Source organism: Equus przewalskii, chromosome 11 (genome assembly GCF_037783145.1).
Source record: "Equus przewalskii isolate Varuska chromosome 11, EquPr2, whole genome shotgun sequence".
In the NCBI taxonomy this organism is placed as follows: Eukaryota; Metazoa; Chordata; class Mammalia; order Perissodactyla; family Equidae; genus Equus; species Equus przewalskii.
This window is the reverse complement of record NC_091841.1, coordinates 672,145-695,770: the sequence shown is the minus strand read 5'-3', so window position 1 is coordinate 695,770 and position 23,626 is coordinate 672,145. Positions and strand designations below refer to the sequence as shown.

At 50.0% G+C, this 23,626-nt stretch overlaps 1 protein-coding gene and 1 long non-coding RNA gene across 16 annotated transcripts in view; one reads left to right on the top strand and one right to left on the bottom strand.

The window, feature by feature from the left end:
* Positions 1-23,626, top strand: part of TCP11L1 (t-complex 11 like 1) — a 32,116-nt gene that overhangs the window by 5,653 nt on the left and 2,837 nt on the right. For 7 of the 15 annotated variants that reach the window (XM_070564679.1, XM_070564689.1, XM_070564678.1 and 4 more), the window contains 8 exons: positions 1,935-2,067; positions 3,231-3,351; positions 4,311-4,531; positions 8,403-8,539; positions 10,061-10,269; positions 13,360-13,541; positions 15,607-15,779; positions 18,926-23,599. In XM_070564679.1, coding sequence (XP_070420780.1) covers positions 1,935-2,067; positions 3,231-3,351; positions 4,311-4,531; positions 8,403-8,539; positions 10,061-10,269; positions 13,360-13,541; positions 15,607-15,779; positions 18,926-19,128 — 1,379 coding nt within the window. In that variant the 3' untranslated portion in view covers positions 19,129-23,599. Of the gene's footprint in view, positions 1-1,934; positions 2,068-3,230; positions 3,352-4,310; positions 4,532-8,402; positions 8,540-10,060; positions 10,270-13,359; positions 13,542-15,606; positions 15,780-17,134; positions 18,024-18,925; positions 23,600-23,626 lie in introns of those variants that run through there. The other 8 variants (XM_070564690.1, XM_070564686.1, XM_070564688.1 and 5 more) reach the window with 5 other exon arrangements.
* Positions 1,097-2,441, bottom strand: LOC139074433 (uncharacterized). Its single transcript, XR_011524042.1, has 2 exons — positions 1,917-2,441; positions 1,097-1,274 (listed from the first exon to the last, which is right to left on the bottom strand). It is a non-coding gene; the product is annotated as an uncharacterized lncRNA (long non-coding RNA).

The following is a 23,626-nucleotide window of genomic DNA, read 5'->3' as shown; positions in this document are numbered from 1 at the left end:
AATTGAGGGCAGTCTTGTGGGGCTGAGCCCTTAACCTGTGGGGTCTGACCCTATTTCCTGATAGATGGTGTCAGAGTGGAGTTGAATTGTAGGACCGCTGACTGGTATCTGAAAAGGGCTTAATGGTGTGGAGAAAAACCCTCTCCTAATCTGAGGTGGTGATTTAATTCTAAAAGGTAATCTGTTCTTTAAACAGAGAGATCCTTAGAGGAAGGATCAGGAACTCTAACTCAATAATGTTTCCTCTGAGATCCTCTATTTCTGTATGCTTTAATTCTCTGCTCACAAAGCACCTTCTGCTCTAGCATTCAATCATCTCATTGACCAGTAAAAGTGCTGTATTCAGATGAAAATCATCAATTGCTGTTCCAGGTAATATCTCCCATTTAGCATTTTGGTTTATTCCATAAAATCCTTGTGAGTTTATTAGTATATCACAGTCATCCTTAGATAAATGGATGACACTGAGCTCCAGCATTTCTAAAGCTATGACTAGACTTTGAATTGCGGGTCCCTGTCTTCCGTCAGTCAGTTGTTGAGTGTTACTAGCCACTGTTGCTGGGTGCAGACTGTGCATCAGGGGCCCAGCAGTGAACCAGGCACATCCCACGTGGTCTCTGTCCTCACGCAGCTTGCAGTTGAGTAAGGAAGACGAAGTTTCCACACAGCGTATAACTTCTGTGGGTCAGCTTTACCCACTGCCTCGACAGGAGCTGTTGGGGTCACATTTGCCATCTGCCCTCCGTAAGTGTCCATCCACTCGTGTGACTGGAAGCATCTATTTAGAATGTGTAGACCTGGGGCCGGCCCAGTGGCACAGCAGTTAAGTGCACACGTTCCGCAGCCCGGGGTTCACTAGTTCAGATCCCGGGGGCAGACATGGCACCGCTTGGCACATCATGCTGTGGTGGCGTCCCACATATAAAGTGGAGGAAGATGGGCACAGATATTAGCTCAGGGCCAGTCTTCCTCAGCAAAAAGAGGAGGATTGGTAGCAGTTAGCTCAAGGCTAATCGTCCTCAAAAAAAAAAAAAAAAACCCAACAGCTTTATGGAGGTATAATTGGTATACAAAAAACACACATACTTAATCATAGACTTTTTAAGAATAGGAATTACTCTTTGTTCCTTGGCTCAGAACACCTGGGGAATATGAGCACTTTCTTTCTGGCAGATAAATTTCAAGCTTGATCAAAAGAAAGAGAACGGAGACCAGTTAGGAGGCTCTGGCAGCCGCTGGTAGAGAAGTCGAGTCTGGACTTGGAGACCAGGGCACTGGAAAGGAGAAAGCAGAGGCGACTTTAAGTTTTTGATTCTGTGGCCTTCACTCTACAAAATTCTGTGTCCCCCACCCTCTGCTTTGTTCACTGGTCAGCTGCAGAACTCTCACATTGTGTCTTAGAATTCCAGACAGGGTGGTGGCTTTAGCGTTGTGTAAATAGCGCCTGGCGCCCCAAAGCTCTCAGGGCTGTCTTAATGTGGGGGATTCATTCGTGGCACAGGCTAGCGTGGAGCAAAAGGTCAGCTGTGATGGGAGCAGAAGGAGCCCTTAGATCTGGCGTCTCCTTTTGTTCCTTTGGGACAGACAGGAGGCAAAGGGATTAGAAGATAAACCCTCAGCTTGTGGGGAAGTTGATAGTCTGGAACTTAAAGTTTTCCTAAGTCTCAGTTTATTGTAATCGTCTTCCATTGACCAGTCTTAGTGAAAAACTGATGTTTTGAGTATTGTAAATGATCTCTGCTTTTAGGATTCTGGGTTAAAAGAAAGCATGAATATGAAATAGGTAAAATTCTGTTGTTTGAAATTGCCAGAACATTTGCATAAATGGAGGCTGACTGACAGTATTAGCTGGTACTAAAACCACTGCCTTCTCCCCGTTTTAATAGAAGCTCTAATCCAGAGAAGCAATCTCTTACGTTGGGTTTTTGTTGCAGCTAGCCCTCCTCGATTTGTGACGGTGGAAGAACTTGTGGAGACAGCGAAAGGAGTCACGAACATGGCTCTCGCCCATGAAATTGTCGTAAACGGCAACTTTCGGATTAAACCCGTTGAGTTACCAGAAGACAGGTCAGTGGCTGCTGAGTCATCTTGTTAGGGGGCACTCCCGCTCCTCAGTTCTGGCAGTGTTTTCTTCATTTGATGTCAGTATGTTCACGTGTATTTTTCCTTTTGTATGCTGTTGCTGAAAAGTATTTCTTATATTAGGAATTATTAGAGTTTGAAAGTGGATCTGGGGACACTGATCCTTCAAAATGTAAATAAAAGGTCTGGAAATCTCCTGTAGAAATGTTTTCTGTCAGGTTCTTCCTACTCCCTGGGATTTCGCGGCCTCATCTTGTGTCTTCATTGTGTGTTTCATTCGTGTCTTCGTTGTAACTACCACACTGTACTGTGGTTGTCAGTTTAATTGTATTCTTCACCAGACTGTAAACTACAAAGACAAGGACTGTGCGTCATTCTCTGTATCCCTAGCAGCTGGCACGCATCATATTGAATCTAAAATTCTATTGATTGTAAGGTGTACCTTTTAAAATGGATTGTCATGAGAAAGAAAAAACATTGTGAAAGTGCCATGAGAAACTGTGGGATTCTGTTAACAAAGGAGGAGGAGTGGCTGCTGGGTGGGCAAGCTATGGTGTCTACCACACGAGGCTTTTTAGTAGGACTTTGCAAACAGTTTTTATATGTTCTTCAAAGATAGTACTTTTTCGCATTAATAATAAAGAATTATTTGTTTTGCTCTCATAACATAAAGACTAGTTTTAATGAGATGTTATATGTAAGTTGTTATAGCTTGGTACCTAATTAACAGTTGTCCCATATATCACATTTGGAATAGGATATTTTTAGGAGATAAAGTCCTGCAACCCTATATACATGCTGAGCTATCATCTTAAACTACTTAATCATAAATACCTTAGGAAACTTGCTGGTATCAGGGGAAAATTAACAGCTCTGAACTTTGCAAGATTCTTTTTATCATATGGCACTGACTAATGTCATCTGTCGAATTAGTTGAAAGTTACTCTTTTCAAGAGATACTTATTGAAATAAATCACTAATTAAAAATAATGTATGTGATTGGCTTAAGTATGTCTGGGAAATCTTTCCTTCATCCAAATTATCTTAAAAATTTCTCATCCAAAACCCATAGAATTTCTGCTTTTTGAAAGTGCTTTGAGACTCAGACGTTTTTGCTTTTTTTGTTTGTTTGTCTCATTTGCCTCCAGCTTGGAGAAGAGGGTAAAGGATATTGTCCATAAGGCTTTTTGGGATTGCCTGAGTGTCCAGCTAAGTGAAGACCCCCCAGCCTATGACCACGCCATCAAACTGCTTGGAGAGATCAAAGAGGTGAGGGCGGAGCACAGTGTGCCGCTGGCCTGCTGTGTCAGGAGTCTTTACCCAACCGCTCTGTGTCTCTGTGCTGAAGACTTTAAAGAAATCAAAGGATTGGGAAGTTAAATTACTTGCCCAAATCTCAGTGTAGAGTATTTTTGGCTTTATGCCCTTTTTAAAATTCCAAATGAGCTGTGATAACCTGAAGACATTACTCTTGTAAATGAAGAAAAGGTTCATATTTTTAAAAATATAATTATTTAAAGAAAAAAATTTCTTTAAACAAAATATTTTACAAAATATAAATGATTTATAAAATTTTTAGTAGGTATGGACATTTTCAATTTATAATGGCCAAAAACTGACTCAGTCTGTGGGACGGAGAAGGCCAGGGCTGCTTCCGCAGTGCCTCTAGAAAGAGTATCGGAGAAGCGCTGTGTCCCGGACATCGGCATCTGTGGGTGGTTCACAGTAATTCATGTGTTTTCCTTTTCTTTTTTTTTTTTTCAAAGATTTTATTTTTTCCTTTTTCTCCCCAAAGTCCCCCGGTACATAGTTGTATATTCTTTGTTGTGGGTCCTTCTAGTTGTGGCATGTGGGACGCTGCCTCAGTGTGGTTTGATGAGCAGTGCCATGTCCGCGCCCAGGATTCGAACGAACGAAACACTGGGCCGCCTGCAGCGGAGCACGCGAACTTAACCACTCGGCCACGGGGCCAGCCCCTCCTTTTCTCACTTTTAACAGTTTTTTGTTCTTGTGTCCAGTTGATTGCTACCTGGAGCTTAAATAGCTAGTGTAAATGATTTGTAAACATGTTTTTCTGTAGATTTGTTGAATAAGAGGTGAAAGTATGTATAACATTACAGTAACAATTGGTGAGCCCTTAATTTGGATAGTTTTAAATTCCTTTACATATAATCAAAAATGATGTCTGACTAAGAACCTTTGATTAAATTGCCTGTGCTCTCTTGCAGACTCTCTTATCTTTCCTGCTGCCTGGTCACACCAGACTGAGAAACCAGATAAGAGAAGTCTTGGATCTGGATCTGATACAGCAGGAGGCAGAGCATGGGGCCCTAGACATTTCCAAGCTGGCAGAATTCATCATTGGCATGATGGGTACACTGTGTGCACCTGCTCGAGATGAGGAAGTAAACAAACTCAAGGACATTAAGGAAATAGTGCCCCTTTTCAGGTATGGGAATTGTGTTAATTGCCTTCAGTGCACCTAAAAGACAAAGCCTGTCTCCAAGTTGAAACTTCTTGAGTGTACATATTCGTGCGTTAAAAGAAAAATTTAAAAAGCCAACATTTTGTAAAATACAGAAAAGTAGAAAGGAGAAAATCCATCCGTAATTTTACCATCCAAAGACACGATTGCTGTTATATTGATATGTATTTTTTTAGTTTTGTTTCCCATAATATTTTATTTGAAAGATTCCAAACCTACATACAGAAAAGTTGCAAAAACAGCACAATCAACACTCATATATCCTTTACATAGATCTACCAGTTTTTAACATTCTGTCAATTTGCTTTATCTTTTTACATATATGTGAGTATGTACTCATATGCGTATACTTTTCCCCCTGAACCTTCTGAGGGTTAATGGCAGACTTTGTGACATTTCACCCTTAAATATTTCAGCAAGTACCTCCTAAGAATGTGGACATTCTCCTACATAATCAAAACACAACCAAGACATTCAAGAAATTTAACATTAATATAATCCTATGAACTAACGTATAGTCCATTTTCACTTCATTTAGTCTTTTGAATGTTTATTTTTAAATATATATAATTTTGATGAAATTTAGATAATTTTTATGCCAACATGGGCAAAGGATTGACATGATACTGCTTGAGAATTTAGACTTTTAGTTAACTGCTTCACTCTGTTTCCTGTGAACAGGTAAAGACGTTATATATCAAAATGCTAGTAGGCAACATTGCTTATGGGGAAAATGACCTCTAATTGGTAAACTGCAACTGAACTGAAAGGAATGATGATGAACTGTAAATACTGGGTGGGACACCGTGCTTTGCTCTAGGAGTGGGATCACTGGGGTAATTGGGCACGCCTCCCTGGAGACCCTGGAAGCTGAGCCATAGAGCTGTTGCCAAATACATCGGGACAGGAGGCCTCTGGGCCAGGTGCGCCCTCACGTCTGCGGTGTCTGCTCTTGGAGAGGACTGCTTGGTGCTGCCCTGTCGGCAAACTGAACAGACGATGCCAGGCCTGTGGCTGCTGGTCGTCTCGTGAGCCTGCACGTCCAGTTGAACTGAAGGAGACCTCCTGGTGTGCATTGCAGGCCTGGCTTTCTTTGCTAACACTATATCCCAATCATTTCACTTATTTTTTAATTGAAAGTGTCATTGAGGTAATTATATATTCACATGGAGTTGTAAGAAATAACAGTACACTTCATCCAGTTTCCGCCCGTGGGGGCATTTCACAAAACTGTAGTATATCACAAAGAAGATATTGACATTGATACAATCCACTGATCTGTTTAGATTTCCTGTTTTATTTGTACAATTGGTGTGTGTAGTAGATTAACTTTTGTACAGTTTTATCACCTAAGTTGGTGTATCCATTACCACATTCAAGATACTGAACAGTTCCAACACCACAGGGCTCTCTTGCATTGCCCTTTTATAATGTCAGCCTTAGAAACAAAACAGCCAGTTATTTTACCAGCAAAATGAGTTTATTCGGGATTAGGCAAAGAATCGCAATTCAGGATGTGCCATGCTATGGCAGACCATAAGCAAATCCAGCAATCAAAGGGGAAGAATGTTATTTTATAGGGAAAAAGGAAGAATTTGGGAGGGGTTATTTTGAACAAAAGTCCATTGGAGAAAAGCGAGAGTTCAGGGTTGTGATGATTTTTCATTGGCTGAGTTGCTGGGGTAGTCGATTTCTGTTTGGGGTGCAATGTACATTTCTTCCAGTAATTAACAATTCTTTCCTGTTGAGGACTTCTGTTGGGGTCTGTAATTGACTGTCTTTCCTGTAATTGATCTGGAGTCCATGGGACCTCCCCCCCCACTGCCTCTGGACTCCATCGTAGATGAGGTTTCCCATTATTATTTTCACGATAACCAACTTGTGATTTCTTTCAATTCCCCATAAGCATTTTCAGTGGTTGCAAAATCTTCATTTGCATAGATATAATTATTTCTCTGTTGAGGTGGACAATTAGATTATGTATAATTATATACTGTTTAACCCTGCAGTTTTTTTGTGTATTTTAGGTTATTTCCTAAAGCTAGCTTCTCAAGGGGCCAGCCCTGTGGCCAAGTGGTTAAGTTCCCATGCTCTGCTTTGGCAGCCCAGGGTTTCACCCGTTCTGATCCTGGGCGCGGACATGGCACCACTCATCAGGCCATGCTCAGGCAGCGTCCCACGTAGCACAAGCAGAGGGACCTACAACTAGATATACAACTATGTACTGGGCGGCTTTGGGGGGAAGAAGAAAAAACAGCTAGGTTCTTAAAATGGGTTTACTGTGTCAGAGGATCATGAACAGTCTTAAGACTCATTGCACGTTACCAACTTGCTTTACAAAAGTTTTATAGGCAAAAAAAGTCTCTTTCATTTCCAGCTTTCTTGATATCATTATGATATCAATGTTCATTGCATACAGAAATGCCCTGCATTGTATACCTCAGAGTTTGGACAGAGCATTGAAAAGCCCTCCTAAAAATAGTTTTGATTTGTTCCTTCATTTAGCAAGCTCTTACTGAGCACCTCTTATGTGCTATGCATGGTGCTAGACATTAGATATGAAATAGTCAGTAAAAGCTTTAATCCAGCGAGGATAGATGAGGAATTCCTGGGAAGAGGGTCCTCTGGGGAAATGGCTGGTAGCAAACTCAACCCGACTCAAATTCCTGTTGTAAAGAGGGGGCACTGGGGCGGCTGGTGGACTGGGGCACACGCCTGTGGAGAGGAGGCGGCAGTGGCGGCCTAGTGCCAGCTGATTGTGGCCGTGATGGCACGTGGGCCTGCGGGGCCAGATCTTTTGAGTTTTCAAAGTAAGGAATCCTGTGAGCACAGACCATGTTTGTGGGTTCCTTCCAGTCAGTGGTACCCCAGTTGGTGGTTTCCAGGGTCTCTGGTTTCCTGTACGTGAATTTAGGGAGCTGTTGAGAATGCTCAAAGGAGAGACAGAATGCCCTCAGGAAAGACGGGCTTTCCCGCGTGTGCGGGAGGCGGACAGATGGGAGGGGGAGGGCCCTGAGCTGTTCCTCAGCCTGCCGTGCTTTCCCATAGGAAGTCCCTTACGTGCAGGGGAGCGTATTCTGTCACACAGTGGTCAGTCAGTCCCAGAGGGCGTCCAGGGACTTGGACACCATTTGATCCTGTTCCTGCTTCTGTGCAGGGCCACACCTAACCCTGTCCCTTGGGTTCTTAACCAGCTCCTGCAGGTAGGCCAGTTAGCAGCTGCTGGCCTGGAGAGAGTAGTCGTGGTATGTGACAGGCAGGACGGCAGACACCCTCGGCAGGGTCCGGTCTGCCCACTGGGTACGTTCCGAGTGTGAACTAGCAACTGTGCCTCCAGAACCAGAATGCAGAACGCAACCCTGACACTAGGAGAGCCCGGAGGAGAGGAGAGGAGAGGAGAGGAGAAAGGAGAGCTAATTTTCTTTCTTTCCTGGGGAAGTGAATTGACTTCTGTGCGACTGGGGACGGGGTGGGAAGCTCTCCGCCCTGAACCCCAGGCCCTGGGCTCTGTCCCTCCTCTGTGGCTGTGCGAGGGCTGACCCGGAGCCCAGGAATGCGCTCTGGTCTCGGCAGCCTTTGGGGCTGTGTCTGCTTGGGGACCAGGGGTGGAGGAGCGGGGCCAGAAAGCAACGTGAACATTTACAGTTTTCCAAACCGTTGTTTAAGTTTCTGTGTTCTCTAAATTTTTCTTAATCTACTTCTCATGATGTCTCTAGCTTTTCTTGCTCCCCTTTCTGAGATGAGAAGATGATCTCAAGTCAGTCCCCTCTTTCCTTTAACACAGTGTTTACTCCCAGGCGCCCGTTCTAAACCCTTTTCTCTCCCTGTCCCTCAGGGCGATGTTCTCTGTGCTGGGCCTCATGAAGGTGGACATGGCCAACTTCGCCGTGAGCAGCATTCGGCCGCACCTCATGCAGCAGTCGGTCGAATATGAAAGGAAGAAGTTCCAAGAGCTTCTGGAGAAGCAGCCCAGTACGTTCGCGTCCATGGTGCTTTCTCGCGGTCTGTGTCTGCTCATTTTAGTTGCTGTAGCCTGTTGCAAACGGTATTGTTTTCAAAACAAAACTAAAATTTAGTATGAGAATAGTCTAATTTGAAGACAGAAAACTCCAAAACATTAGGACTTGAAGAGAAAACTTAATCGAGAAGCAAGAGAAATATAAACAGGATATAAGAATAGAAATTTAAGGGGCCGGCCCACGGCCGAGTGGTTGAGTTCACCCGCTCCGCTTCGCGGCCCAGGGTTGGCGGGTTCGGGTCCCGCAGTGGACACGGCACCCTCATCAGGCCACGCTGAGGCGAGGTGGCACTCACAACTAGCACATACAACTGTGCACTGGGGGGCTGTGGGGAGACGAAGAAAAAGATTGGCCACAGACGTGAGCTCAGGTGCCAATCTTTATTTTCAAAGAAGAATAGAAATTTAAAAGAGTGAAGAAATCCTAAATTAAATGGGTTTTCAATGAAATCAGGAGTTTGACGTGAATTATATGGTTGGCCTTGATTGTAAAATCATGACAACTTGTGACTTTGATTCACTTTTTTGTTCCCTGTCAAGTGCATCAAGAAATTGCACTTTTCTTCGCTCTGTATGCAGAAATCTTCTGATTTCATATCCAGAGAAAGTCTCCTCTTTAGGAACCTCTCAGGTGACTGCGAGGAAACAGGGACTGGAAGCCGGAAGGACCTCGCTTCCCGGCGACCCTGGCTCCGCCTCGGCGGGCGCGGGCGCGGGGCGGTCTCCGGCCGTTCGTCCCGCGCCCTGCGGGGCCCGTGCGGCTCGCGGCGGGCGGCCGGCGGGAGGTCGGCGGGTCGGGCCTCAGGCGCGGCCGGAGCTCGGCGCCGGTCCCAACCCCGTTCCTCAGATGCGGAAGTGATTTTGAGAGATTCGTGACCCGAACTGACAGACCCCGCGGCTCCCTCCCCGCCAGCATCGCCCCGGCCTCGCCTCGGAGGCTGAGGGCCCAGCGAGGGGGCGCTGCCCGCGCGGACGCGTCCTCGGCCCCCAGCCCCCGAGGGTCGCGGTGGTGACGGCGCCGAAGCCGCGGTTCCGAGCCGGCGGGCTGCGTGCCCCTCAGCCGGAGCGCCGCCGCCCCGCCGCGCCCTCGGCCGCCCTGGATTTGGGGCCCCGCCGGCGGAGCCGCCGCGCCTCCAGGTCTGAGGGGGCCGCCTCGCGCCTCTCGTCTCCGGGGCCCCGGGCGCCGCTCCGCTCAGGAGACGAGGGGCGACGGCGGGCCCCGCGGGGCTCCGGGCCACCTCCGGCGAGACCTCGGAGCTCGGGCGGCGCCGGTGCCTCGTGCTCCCTCGCGTTGGTCCGCGCCCCTCGCGGCAGCCGAGCACGTGCTGCCCGCGTCTCTGTGGAGAGCGTCGCCTTCAGACGGGGCCTGAGGGGCCGCGGGCGCTCGGCGGGGAGGCGCAGCGCGGGGTGTGGGCGCGGCGCCGCCCAGGGCCCCTCCCGGGCCGTCCTGGTAACGCGCGGCCTCGTCCCCACAGACGCGCTGGACTTCGTCACGCAGTGGCTGGAAGAAGCCGCCGGCGACCTCGCGGATCGGACGTGTGGACGCGCCCTGCCGGCCGGGGGCGGCGCTGCGGGCTCTGGGGACGCGCCGGTGCCGGTGCCGGTGCCGGACGCGGCGGCCGTGCAGGATCGCGCGTACCTGCGGCTCCTGCGGTGGGACCACCTGCGGAGGCCGTTCCCCGAGGTAGGTGCCGCCGCCGCCGTTCCTGGGGTGCGGCCCGACTTTAAAGAGAAAGCTTTCGTTACGGTGTGGCACACACCAGGAAACCGCCCCTTTAACCTCGCGTGATTCACTGGTTTTCGTGCGTTCCCAGAATCCGGCGACCGTTTTCAGAGCATTGTCACGGCCCGCACAGAACCGTTCCCCTCCCCCAGCCCTGGCCCCGCTGCTGTCGGTCTTGGTGGGTCTGCCTGTTCTGGGTGTTTATACAGATGGAGTCCTACAACGTTGGCCGTTTGTGTCTGGCTGCTCTCACTGCACAGAATGTTCGTCCATGTTGTAGCGTGTGTCAGTGCTTCGTTCCCTTTTTTTTTCTTGTGGTAAAATATACATGTTCACCTTTTTTGTGTGTGTGTGAGGAAGATTAGTCCTGAGGTAACATCTGCTGCCAGTCCTCCTCTTTTTGCTGAGGAAGACTGGCCCTGAGCTCACATCCGTGCCCGTCTTCCTCTACTTTACATGTGGGACGCCACCACAGCATGGCGTGCCAAGCGGTGCCATGTGCGCACACGGGATCCGAACCGGCGAACCTGGGCCGCCCAATGGGAACCTGTGCACTGAACCGCTCCTCCGCCCGGCCTGCCCCAGAGTTCACCGTTTTAAGCCCGCGGTTCAGTGGCGTTAGGCACGTGCGCCTGGGCTTGCAGCCGTGGCCACCGTCGTCTCCGGAACTTTCCGTCTTCGTGAACTGAAGCTCCTCCAACACCAGCTCCTCTTCCCCGCTCCCAGCGCGGCCCCACGTCCGGCTGCGCGAGTCTCCCTGCTGGGGCCGCACGTGAGTGCCAGCGTCAGTCCTGCCCTTTGTGCCTGGCTGACTTCACTTGGCACGGCGTCCTCGAGGCCCGTCCCCGCTGCGGCTGTGTCCGCGTGTCTTTCAGGCTGAGTGACCGTCCGTCACGTGGCCGCCCCCCTTCGCTCTGTTCCTTCCTCACTGAGGACGTTCGGGCGGTTTCCGCTTCTGGCTCCTGTGAGTTGCTGCTCTGGCCGCGTGCGTGCAGGTCTCTGTGCGGCCGTGCGTTTCCGGTTCGCTCGGCGTTTCCGCTGCAGCCGGGCGTTTCCGGTGCGCTCGGGCGTTTCCGGTGCGGCCGGGCGTTTCCAGTGCGCTCGGCGAGTGCCCGGGAGGAGAGCCGCCGGGCCTCGTGGAGCCCGAGAGCGCGGTGAGGGGCTGCCACGCTGCCGCCTCAGCCGCCGCGCCGGTTCCGGTCCCCCGGCAGGTGTGGGGCCTGCCGTTTGTGCGGCTGAGTTGCTCTGCTGTTTTTGTGTGTTTTGATGAAAACCACGGCAGTGAGCTACTTTTCGGTTCTATCTGAAGAAACTTCTTCCCCTTCCGTGCAGAGCAATATTTTTTCTTTTTATGTTTTTCGCAGTAAGGGCTTCTAACGGCCCGGACTCACAGGGGAGCCCCCCGTTTTGTCTGCAAGGAGCTGGGCTGGTGTGCAGACTCCCCTCTCTTTGGAGGAGACTCGGGCTTCTCTCCTCTCGCCTCAGGTCCTGCTGCGTCTCTAAACGTCTTCCTCATCTGAGTTCCTTGTTTTTCTTTTCAAGACGTTGTTATACGCATAAGATGGCAGCTCTTGCCGGAGTTCCCGGTTCTGTGCCGGAGGAGGCTCTGAAGGGGGTGATGCAGCGGGCGGTGGGATGGTTCCTTCCTGGAGAGTGGTGTGCTCCCTCCTCCGCTGGAGGGCCCGCTCAGCCTGACGTGTCTCTTGAGGAACAGCCGGGGGAGCCCGTGTTTTCATAGCTGCTCGGAATGGACACTTGGACCTTGTTGGCATCCCAGACTCAAGTGCGGATGCTGCGGGGAGGCCGCAGAGCGAGGGGCGGCCTGTCGCAAAGTGAAGTCACGAGAGGCTGAGGATGGGTCTGTTGAAGCATCTTCGTTGAACAGTAGAGGAGGCTCGGTCTTCAAAGATAGATTTTACTTCCCGAGAAGAATCCTAAGCTAAGACCCCAAATTGTTAATGTCTTGGTTTAGCATGTTGGTTTCGTATCGGAAGAAGTCCTGAAAGTTTATTTGATTAACGTGTAAAAACTCGGTCCCTCCTCCCCGCCAGGCGACTTTGGCCTGTGGACCCCGGGGTGTCTTTCACGTGGGGATGCAGCCGTGGAAATTCACTCATGGACTGCTTTCTAGTGGCTTTGGGTTGTTTTCTGTCCTTCCTACTTTTTCTAGCTACTATTTATTTTTCTTACTCACTTCCCAGTTCTCGGGAGCCTGCTTGGTGCAGGGTGCCGAGGGGGATGATCGCTGGCTCTGTGCTCAGGACTCTCCCCACCTCCCTCCTGGGATCACTCTGGGTGGGGCGACTGCTGTCTGGTTTGTCACAGGACTTGGGAGTTTCAGTTTTAAAATCAGGACAAACTGGGAGGACTTGGTCACCCTAACGCTGTACCCTAACTCTGTACCCTAACTTAGACAGGGATCACTCTTCCCTCTCTGATGATAGAACTTCTTGTTTATTGAGTGTTGGCTCCACCAGCCACTTTATATACATGGTCTTTTTGCATCTTTACAACAGCCCTGTGAAGTAGGAAACCCTCTTTTGCATGAGGCTCAGAAAATTGAAGAAACTTGCCTGAGGTTATGCAGCTATTGAATGATGGAATCTGGATTCACATTCTGTCTGTCTCATGGTTTTGTTTTGTTTTGTTTTGTGTGCTGACGAAGACTTGCCCTGAACTAACATCTGTCGCAGTCTTCCTCTATGTTTTTGTATGTGGGTCACCACCACAGCATGGCTGCCAAGTGTTGTAGGTCCGCGCCCAGAACAGAACTGAGAACCCAGGCCCCTAAAGTGGAGCATACTGAACTTAACTGCCAAGCCACGGGGCCGGCCCTGTCTCATGTTCTTAATGAGCATGCTCTACTGTAGCCTTTCTAAGGATGAAAGGGCTCTGAGATGGAAGGAGAGTTCACATGACTCCCCAATAGCTCTGAAATGACTAGAAAATCCTAAGGAAACTTGGTGGGGGGGTGTGGGGCTATGGCCCCCTGCCTTCTGCTGGCCAGCCACATCTACAGCTCAGGGATGATTTCTGTTGTGTTTATTACAGACGGTTTTGATGGACCAGGCTCGCTTCCAAGAACTCCAGCTGCAGCTGGAGCATCTGACCATCCTGGGGGCCGTGTTGCTGGTCACGTTCAGCGTGGCAGCCCCGGGAGTCTCCAGCCAGGCCGACTTTGCCGAGAAGCTCAAGATGACTGTGCAGATTCTGCTGACAGATATGCATCTGCCGTAAGTGGCTGAGAGCAGTGGGCTGGATGGATGGGAGGCAGCGGGTGGCAGAAGCAGACTGCAACGGGGGTCTCCTAGTGAAGGGCAGAATCTGGGGCCGCTCTCTAGGAACTGAAAGGAAACCTTGCCCTCCAGCTTTCTTCACCGTGGTGGAATTGACTCAGGGCCGTACAGTCAAAGTTGGAATCAGCTCTAGGGCTCACGAGGCTGTAGGATAGTGACCTCCAAATATTTGTGACCAGGATCCTTAGCAAAAAATTCATTTTTTGTTGTGATCTAGTACACACTTAGACACATATGTAACTGAAGTAAAAAACTTCACAAAGTGAAACTTACCCTGACTATGCTTAATACATCCCAGTGTTTCTATTCTATTCTCATTCCATTAAAAATATATGTCTACATTGGTTGCTACCCACGGAATTGCTTTCACAACCAACTAACAGTTTGGACAACACGTCCCGAGGGAAAGGTCATGTAAGAAACAAGCTGTGGTCTCAGAGTTGCGTGTACAGTCATCCTTTGGCATCCCCCCGGGGGATTGGTTCCAGGGCCCCCTGCAGGTACCAAAATCTGGGGATGCTCAAGTCTCTTATATAAAATGAAGTAGTATTTGCATATAATCTGCCCATGTTCTCCTCTAGATTACTCATAATACCTAATACAATGTAAATGCTATGTAAATAGTTGTTATACTGTATTGTTTAGGGAATAATGACAAGAAAAAGTCGGTACGTGTTCAGTACAGGCAGAACCATTGTAGGTCTTGCCATCAGAGGTTGGTTGAATTTGCAGATGTGGAACCCACAGATACAAAAGGCAGACTCTGTGGTTGAAGATTCCTTGCCTTTGCACATTCGTCATAGACATTTACGCTGGGTGAAATGGGTCACTTTATCAACCAGCACTAATGCACACTTGTGTGAGGCCGGCTGCTGTAACTGCTCCTGCGGCGACATCAGATTAGGTTACTTATGTGGTTTAGGGCGTATTGAATGTGTTTGGATGTTTCTAAGTAAGCACTGTATCTGACAAGGTCCACTTCAGAGGAATCTTCAAGGGGAATGTCCCAAACATTCTCATCCTTACCAAATGGGGGAATTACACTGCTGAGTTACATGAAGTGTGCGTGTGTCCATGGCAGTGAGGGGTGTGTCCACATGGCACGTATCCATCGCTGTGTGGGTGTGTCTACGTGCTGTGACCAGAGCTCCAGAGTCAGGCCTTAGGCCGGGAAGGTGTTTGCTGAGCTGAGGCCCTTGCACAGGTCTAGTCCTGGGCTTCGCCTCAGTCACCCTGCAGTGGAACTGCTCTGTCACAGCGACTGCTGGGGGCCCATGCAGCGCTGCCCAAGGCGACCAGCCCTTCTCTGCCCTGTCCGCCAGGTGGTCAGGGCCTGGCACAGAGTCAGGACCAGCAGTGAGGCCCGGGCTGGCATGTTCGCATCCACCTATTCTACTGCACGAAAGACATCGACCCCAGACAGAGGCAGTTGCCTTCTCCCGGAATCCCCACAGCAGGAGGGCCGCCACAGATGCTCTGGAGAGCCTGGGGTCCCTGGGAAATTGGGGTGCTGATTTTCTTGACTTTTGGATTTCAATTTTATTTATTCTTTTAAAGTAGTTGATACAGTGACATGTTTCCAAAATTAAAAGGGACAAAATAGTATCCGGCTAAAAGTGTCTCTCCCTCTGCTGTCTCACAGCTACACGATTTCTGATTTCTTGCATCTTGCTCCAGAGGTGTTCAAGGTGTTTATAAGTCAGTTCCAGGCTTCTTTCACCACATAGATCCTAGTAAGAAGTGGGGTTTTGGGTCGTTGGTCCTGGGATAGTCTGAGCCCTCCCCTTCCCCCCATCCCTTCTAGCCGAGAGAGAGAGAGACAGAGAGTGCCCTGAGCCAGGGGTCCCAGCCTGAGAGGCCAGGAGGGAGGAGGCGAATCTCCCTGCACAGAGCACTCCTTATACTGGTCTGTGCCTCTTGGTGCGGGTGTGGAGCTGGGCAGGCGTGGGCTTCGCTCACAGGTCCTGGCTCCCCTGGCTTCTCCTTTCCCTTCTCTCTCCAGCTCCTTCCACCTGGAGGATTCCCTGACTGCCATCGGGGAGAAAGTCTGCGTGGAGGTGAGCAGCCGCCTTTCCCTGTGTGGGTTCAGCCCCCTCACTGCAGACCAGGAGACCGCGCTCAAGGGCCAGATCCAGGCTGTGGCCAGTCCCGACGACCCCGTCCGCAGGATCGTGGGTATGTTTGGGGGAAGACAGGGAGTAGGGCTGTGCCCTCAGGTGGGCTGGCAGGCAGGCCCTCTGAAGAAATCTGGAAGGGTTTTGATGGGTAGGAGTGCTGATGAGTGAGGTGAGAGTGATTGATCGCCATGTTGCAGTTTGGGTCCCCCAAAGGTTTGGACGAGTGGCCAGCAGCCGCCATCATTCTGAGGGAACTGGCTTTGGACCTTTGCTCCCACACTGTGAGATCACAGCAAATACACGCATGGGTCTCTGCCCGCAGCTCCTGGCACAGGGCTCCTAAAACCCTTGTGTTGTCCTGAGGGACAGAGCACCACCAGCATCTTCTGTTCTCGTATTTGGTCCTTGTTTTTTGTTTGTTTGTTTTTGTTTTTTTTTGAGGAAGAGTAGCCCTGAGCTAACATCCACTGCCAATCCTCCTCTTTTTGCTGAGGAAGACTGGCCCTGAGCTAACATGCATGCCTATCTTCGTCTACTTTATACGTGGGACGCCTGCCGCAGCATGGCTTGCCAAGCAGTGCCATGTCCACACCCGGGATCCGAACCGGTGAACCCCGGGCCCCTGAAGTGGAACGTGCGCACTTAACCACTGAGCCACTGGGTCAGCCCCTGTATTTGGTCCTTAACCTGGTTCCTGACACAGAGCTTCTAGGTCCTTTGGAATTTCCTGGGTCATAGGAGTTCCTTTTGTTCAGTGAGGTGACTCTGGGTGGACGCCTGACTGACTTCAGGACAGGGGCTTGTTGCAGGAAAGACCAAGCTTGGAACTTTCAGGCCCCCCCGCCCTCCAGAGAGGGGGAGGGACTGGAAATGTCGACGTGATGACCCCAGAAGTCCAGGGTTGGAGAGCTGCTAGGTGGGGAACACCTCCACGTAAGGGGGGTGCTGCACCCCCACTCCAAGGGGCTCTCCCAGACCTCACCCTGTGTGTATGTCTTCCTGTGGCTGTTCATCTGTATCCCTTATCACATCCTTTATTTTATAACTAAACAGAACTATTTCTTTGAGCTCTGTGAGGGAGAGGAGATGATGAGAACCTCCAGCTTGTAGCCAAGTCGGGCAGAAGTTGTGGTAACCTGGGGACCTCCTACTTGTGACTGGCATCTGAAGAGGGGACAGTCTGCTGGGCCGGGCCCTGCACCTGTGGGGTCTGACGCCCTTTCCAGGTAGTGTTGGAATTCAGCACGACGGTAGGACACCCAGCTGGTGTCACAGAGGGTTGCTTGGTGTGGGAAGCCCCCACACTGGTGTCAGCAGTGGTAAGAGCACAGGAGGCGCACAGGGCTTCCCTACAGAGGTTTGTGGGGTAGCGAGGCAAGTGACTGACACTGGAGTTTCCTCATCTCTCAACAGGGACGGTACCAGCAACCTCACGAGGTTGCTGAGGACGGCAGGCCTGTGCGGCAGCACGTAGCGAGCACTCGGGGGAGTAGCTGTTCCTGAGGAGAGTCCTCGGCTGTCAGCCGTTACTTCCCATCGTCACAGCAGTGGCCCCGTGAAACTTCTGCTCACTAGTTGATCAAGGAATACAATGTTTATCTAATCTTAAAAATTCAGGTTTATCTTTAGCGTAATTTAATTAATTTTGAAGTCTTTCTTCAACTTCATATGAAACCAGATAGGCGTTCAGCACGTAACACAGTCAGGTGTCGCTTAGCGATGGGGATGCGTCCTGAGAAAGGCAGCGTTCGGCGGTTTCGTTGTCTTGCAGACGTCACAGTGCGTCACACAGACCTCCATGCTCGTCTTCTGGGGCCACCGTCATATACGTGGTCTGTTGTTGACTGAAACATTGTTATGCGATGCAGGATTATAATGAAAAATTAGCAGGCTTCAGGCACAAGCTGCATTGTCCATGGTGATCAGATTTCAGGTTGGAGTAGAAGGCTGGGCTAGTCACGTAGGCCTGTTTCTAATACTGACTGTTTTTATTATTAAGTAAGTTACGAAAAGAGAGTTACAAGGATCAGTGGTTTTTAAAAGTTCCGTTCTTTCATCCCAGACGCAAGTGCGCTGCAATTTCCTCTGGGGGTCCCTCTGGAGGGGCCTCAGGCAGGTGCGCAGCCCCCGGATCGTCAAGAGCCCTCTTCTCACCCTTGGCAGAGCCTGGGCGGTGCCTGCAGAGAGACCTCCGGCTAGTGGACTGCTCCTTGTCCTGCATCTTGCTGTTTAGTAACGGCCAGTTATAGACATGGGTAAACCCAGCCCTCGGGCAGGATGCTGCCTGAAGCTCCACTTCTGGGTGAGGCTTCCGGCTTTAGGGACCTTAGAAAACAAAGCTAACACTGGAACAGGGGTGATCAGACCCCTGTGGTCAACAGTTTCTCTGTTATGTGTTAGCGAGTTCCAGAGGGTGTAAGTCATTTGACCTGAGAAGGTCCCCCAGGGTAGGAGGTGGGCACATCGTTTGAAAAAGCCCATTCAATGTACTGTCCCTGTTGTTTTTGTAAGACACCCCACAGGAAGGGTCGCTCACTCTTCTTTGGCTGATGAGGATGCGCAGGAGAGTGCAAAGGCATGGCCGAGGGCAATGGCTGAGCAGCATCAGCCTGCAGCGTCCCCGGAGGTGGACGGGGTTGCAGATGGCCAACTCCATGTTCCCACTGTAGGCGTGAAAGAAGGGAGCTCAGGCTTCTTGCCTGTGGGCCGAGTGAGGAAAGGCAGATCCAGAGTCAGCGGTGCTGGAATCGTCTCTCGAGCTTGCGGTTGCTGCTTTACCCGTCCCCCACTGGACGTGGGCTTCAGCAGCGGCGGAGGTGGCCTCCGTACGTCTGGCTCCTCTGAGGGCAGAGCCCCTTGGCACTCTCATTCCCCGATGTGTTCATACGCTCGTTCTGGCTTCCCACTGGTATTTGGAGCTTTTCCCAGGGTGGGGCACAGGCTGGGCACTGTGCTGCGCGCTGGGGAGAGAATGATGACCGAGATGCGCGTGGTTCCTGCCCTTGTGAACCACCATCCCGAGAGGGAGGGGACACACAAATGGGCGAATGTTCACAAGTGTAAGGCAGGCAGGTATGTGGTCTAGGGGGTGGTCAGGGAAGACTCCTGAAAAGGTGATGTTTCAGCTCAAAACCGAAGCAGAAGCAGAAGTTTGTGAAGTCACCCTGAACAAGAAACAACCACCTGCTTTCTCTTCTACCACAGATGCCCGAATCCTGACCTTCTTGGAAACCTGCCTTGCCTCAGGTCATCAGAAGCCATTGCCCACTGTCCCTGGGGGATTGGGTCCAGTTCACAAAGAGCTGGAGGAGCTTGCTGTTAAGTTCGTTCGCCTGGTCAACTATAACAAGATGGTCTTCAGTCCCTACTACGACGCGACCCTCAGGAAGATCCTCGTGGGACCCTAGCACACGTGCTTCCTGCAGCGCCTTGTGACCCACCCGCTCAGATGCCTGTCTCAGCTCTAACGTTGCTTCGGAAAATGGCTATTTAGTACATTTCTGTTTAACAGCACCAATTCCAAAAGGAAGAATATTGCTCATCACTGTTGAAAAGACTTGTTGAGAAACGCGCTGACTTCTCTTTTGAGGGTTAGTGTTTACGAGCGCAGGTTTACACATCAAAGCAGTTTGTCTTGTGTCGGGTTTCACAGGTGGCCTCAGCTTTTGGGGTGGGCTGCCCGTGTCTGCACTCCGCTGTGTCAGGACTGCAGCCGCCTGTCTCTCCCAGGCCTGGGGCCTCTCTCTGCCTTCAGGGAGTGGTTCTTTCTGACCCCCAAGAGTGTCTGACAGCCCCAAGAGGGAAGAAATGGAGCCTTGAGCAGGATGTGCTTAGACTCCTGTCCCTCACACACGGCCCCTCCGCCTCTGTCCAGGTCTTTCCTTGGAATGGGCTTGCATAGTCTTACTGCCTTTTGCCCGACTTCCTGCCTCCTGCCCGGCCCGGCCAGAGCCCCAGAGCCCTTTTGTTCTCGAGGAGAGTTGCGTGATTCGGAAAAGCTTATTCTTTTACTCAGAATTAGTCCTGAGCCTGGATGATAACAGTTAGGACTTAGGCGATCGAGAGAAAGGGAATTCTTTGACTTTTAAGCCTTGAAAGTTAAGGAGGAGAAAAACTTTTAAAAAATATATGTTAGGAGCTGGCCCGGTGGCCAAGTGGTTAAGTTCATGCCCTCCGCTTTGGCAGCCCGGTGTTCATCGGTTTGGATCCTGGGTGCCAACATGGCACTGCTCATGAATCCATGCTGAGGTGGCGTCCCACAGAGAAGAGCTAGAAGGACCATGAGTAGGGTATACAACTGTGTACTGGGGCTTTGGGGAGAAAAAAAAGAGGAAGATTGGTAACTGCTGTTAGCTTAGGGCCAATCTTCTTCATCAAAAAAATTTTAATGTTAGTATAATATAAAAGAAAACAAATGTTTGGAATTAGTACTGAAAAATTTGCTCTTCTACAATACACAGATGTGTTGATTGGATTAGGATTCCAGAATTAGACTTAATTGTTTCCAGATAAAATAGTGTAAACTTACTTATTTCTTGGATAGGGAAGTCCTTGGAAACCCCCGGGTTTTCAGCAGTTTTCAAGGAACTTCAGTGACCAGAATTCCGGACATGTCCTGTGACTGAAACGGTAGTTGGGTCTCACAGATGACCTGATCTGTTGAAAAGATGAACCATGCGCGAGTGTTTAGACAGGGACCTTCCGCCCCCAGAACAGCAGGGGCTGGGGTCCCGCAGGCGCCCTCACTGCGGCCGAGGACCCCGCGCCTCTGGGCTGGGTGGTGACGCCAGGCTTCAGAGGGGAGCAGGTTCCTTTGGGGGGAGTGCGGTTTCTGCAAGTGCGCTGCGCACCGCTCCGGGGTGTGCCTTGCAGTCAGGGCGTTGGCAGCGCCAGGTGGACAGGAGTCGGACCCCAGGACGGATCTCCCGGTTCCGCTGGGAAGTGATGCAGTTCAGGGAGTAGAGCTTGTGAGGAGCACGGCGGCGTCCGGAGCGGCGCGCTCACGAGGCTGCAGGGCTGGGGCGGTGGACGCGTGCCGCCCCCAGGACCCGAGGACCCGAGGACCCGGGAGGGGAGCTGCGCCCCGGGTGGACGCGTGCTCGCCGCTTCCTGCGCGCTCCTCCTGGCTCTCGCGCGCCTTCCTTGTGCCTGCCTCTGGAAGGGCTCACTCTTGCCAGGTCTTTCCCTCGCGGGCTCCTGAGCCGACGAGGTTGAGTTCGGACGGTTGGGAAGGGTGACGCCCGTGTAACGGGGCGCCTCCCGGGAGCCGGGGCCCCAACGCCTTGCGTCCGCTGGGCGAGGTGAAGAGCCCAGAGCGAAGGGGCAAAGTCCAGAATTACAGTATTCATATTGAATCATTTTGTTGCTGCTCGTTGACGATAAGTGAGCTAATTTTCCTCCTGGAATCTCATGGGATTGCGCTAAGGGCCGCGAAAATGCATTTGTTCGTTTAGTCACTCAGGAAATGTTGATCAAGCACGTACTGTCACTCCTCCAGCAGCTCTCCCTCCAAGACAGGATACCCTTTGGGGTACAGATTATCCTTTAGAATTGAGTTGGTTCTATATACTGCGTACTGATTGTGTTTGTCACGATTTCCTGCCTAACAGTTTTGTGGAAACAAGTGTCTTTTATGGAAGTGCCAAGTTTATTCGGCAGGAGGGCTTCACTGAGTGGACAGAACGGGCGCCTGAGAGGTCTTATCAGCAAGTCTCGGGTTTATCTGATAGTCTCACGAAGGAAGGAAGAGCAGTACCTGCTACTTTGTCCTTTGGTGGGTGGCTGGGTGGGTGGATTCTCGGTCTAGGTGTTTTTTAAAAAAAATCTCATTACTTTTAAAGCAAGCTGTAAAATGTGATTGTTTATGTAACCACATAACCCAACTATAGGTATACTTCAGATAAGAACCACACTGATACGATGTCTGGCCAATTAACTGCAGTGGACAGGGGTCTAAGAGCTGTTCTCTGTGGAGAAAGTGATTCGTAAGTTCGGCATAGCAGGCATACACTGTGCCCGTCCTGGCTGCGGGTTCCGAACGGATTCCTCAGCAGCTGTGTTCTGGCTGTGCTTATTTTCATTTCTCCAAAGCCCTAACTTTCCTGGGCATAGAGATGCTGCTGCCACCAGCTTTCCTGGTGAGTTCCAAAGGCAGAGGTGTTTGCCGTTTGATTTCCAGTGAGCTCTTGGCGTGCCCTCATTTGTATGTATTACATTTGTATTTCTTTTCATTTAGAGGCAGGATGGTAGACTGGAAAGACTGGGAACTGTCAAGAAGCCAGAGTTCTGATCCCCTTTCTGTTACGTGCTAGCTCGGGCAGATCAGGACCCCTCCCCAACCTATAAAATGGAAGGCCTACACTCGGCCTGTCGCCTCCTGTCTAATCCTGACGTTCTGTGATGAATCTGACTTGAGTAACGTAAGTGGACTGCACAGGATTGTGCACAAAGCTGATTTGGAGGAAGGTCTGGGTTTGAGTCTTTCCTCTGCAGGTGGTCTGATGGTGGGCCAGTCAGTCTCCCTTGGGGCTCAGTATCTTCATCTGTAAAATGGGAACACTACTCACACTTCTGTGAGGATTAGATTTGATCATGGATATTGGAATGCTTTGTCCATGGGAAGGAGTATCACTTGCTTTGACAGCAAAGAAGAGCATGGAAGCCTCAACCAGTGGGTGCACATCTGTTAGCGTGACACAGTCGACTGCTGGCGTCCAGCCGTCCTCCGGCGGGCACGTTATAGGACCGCAGGGAAGGTTTTCCTCCTGTCCTGTCCTAAGACAGTTACGTTCTTTCCTCATCTCTTACCTTTTCTTCTCTCCCCATGTCCACCTCCACCCCAGTGATTTCTCCCCATCTCCACCTCTGTATTATTTGAACTAAATGATGCCTGTCTGAACAGATAGATGGATGGCTGAATGGTAGTGGATGACAGACTGTGAAGCACATTTAAAGGCCCTGTCTCATTGAAAACTAAATAAAGAACTACCACGATGTCTGCAATTGTGTATTTATGTTGGACTTTGTGTTATATAACTATTTTAATGGATAGCCTTTTGTATTCATAGTATTCACAGTAACTTCATGGTGTGGGGGAGGGGAAGGCCTTTAAGCCCCATAAGCTCTATTAACTTATCAAATGTTCCCCAATACTTTCAGCAGAATTTTCCTTAAAACTGTGCCGATGTGGGTTTCTGTCATACCTGACTAGATTGCCTCCTGAACCCGAGAACCAGGACAATCTCTAGCCGGGTTGATGGGCCTCACTGACTTAGTCGTGAAACCGGACGTGTCTGGAGTTAGCAGCAATAGTCCGATTTCAGCATTTTTACTGTTGTTTTACCTGAACTGAACATTGAGAACCTTTAAGTGCAACTTCTGAAATTGAAATTGGAGTACTGCTGCTCTGGGATTCCTGTCTGTCTCATTCCCGTTGCCTCTGCTTTTTAAAGTACTGTCTTCCTTCCGCTTGTGGCACAACTTGGTCAGGGCTCAGATGGGAAGAAAATTTAGTAAACTGCTGAATTGTTTTTCTTGACTTTTATTCCCAAAGTTTGGTAAGCTGACACTTCTGTTGAATATTTAAGATTTTTAATTAGTAACATAGTACCTGAGTTTTGTTACTTGGTATGAATTCTCTCTCAAGACTTCTGAAATTTTTATTAAATAAAAGCTAACTTTACTTGCTGAATGTCGCTGTCAAGGAAGAACACCAACTTTAATGGAGCTCCTTTGGGAGTTGAAATGGAAAAAACAAAATTCCCGAACATGGTAATTATGCTTTTTCTGTTGTGTAAATGAACTCTTAGTTTTACATATTAAGTGTAGGCCAATAGAGGGTTATAAAATGACCAAATAAATTCATAACCATTGACCAAAGGGGTGTACTTTTTCATTCTTTTCCAG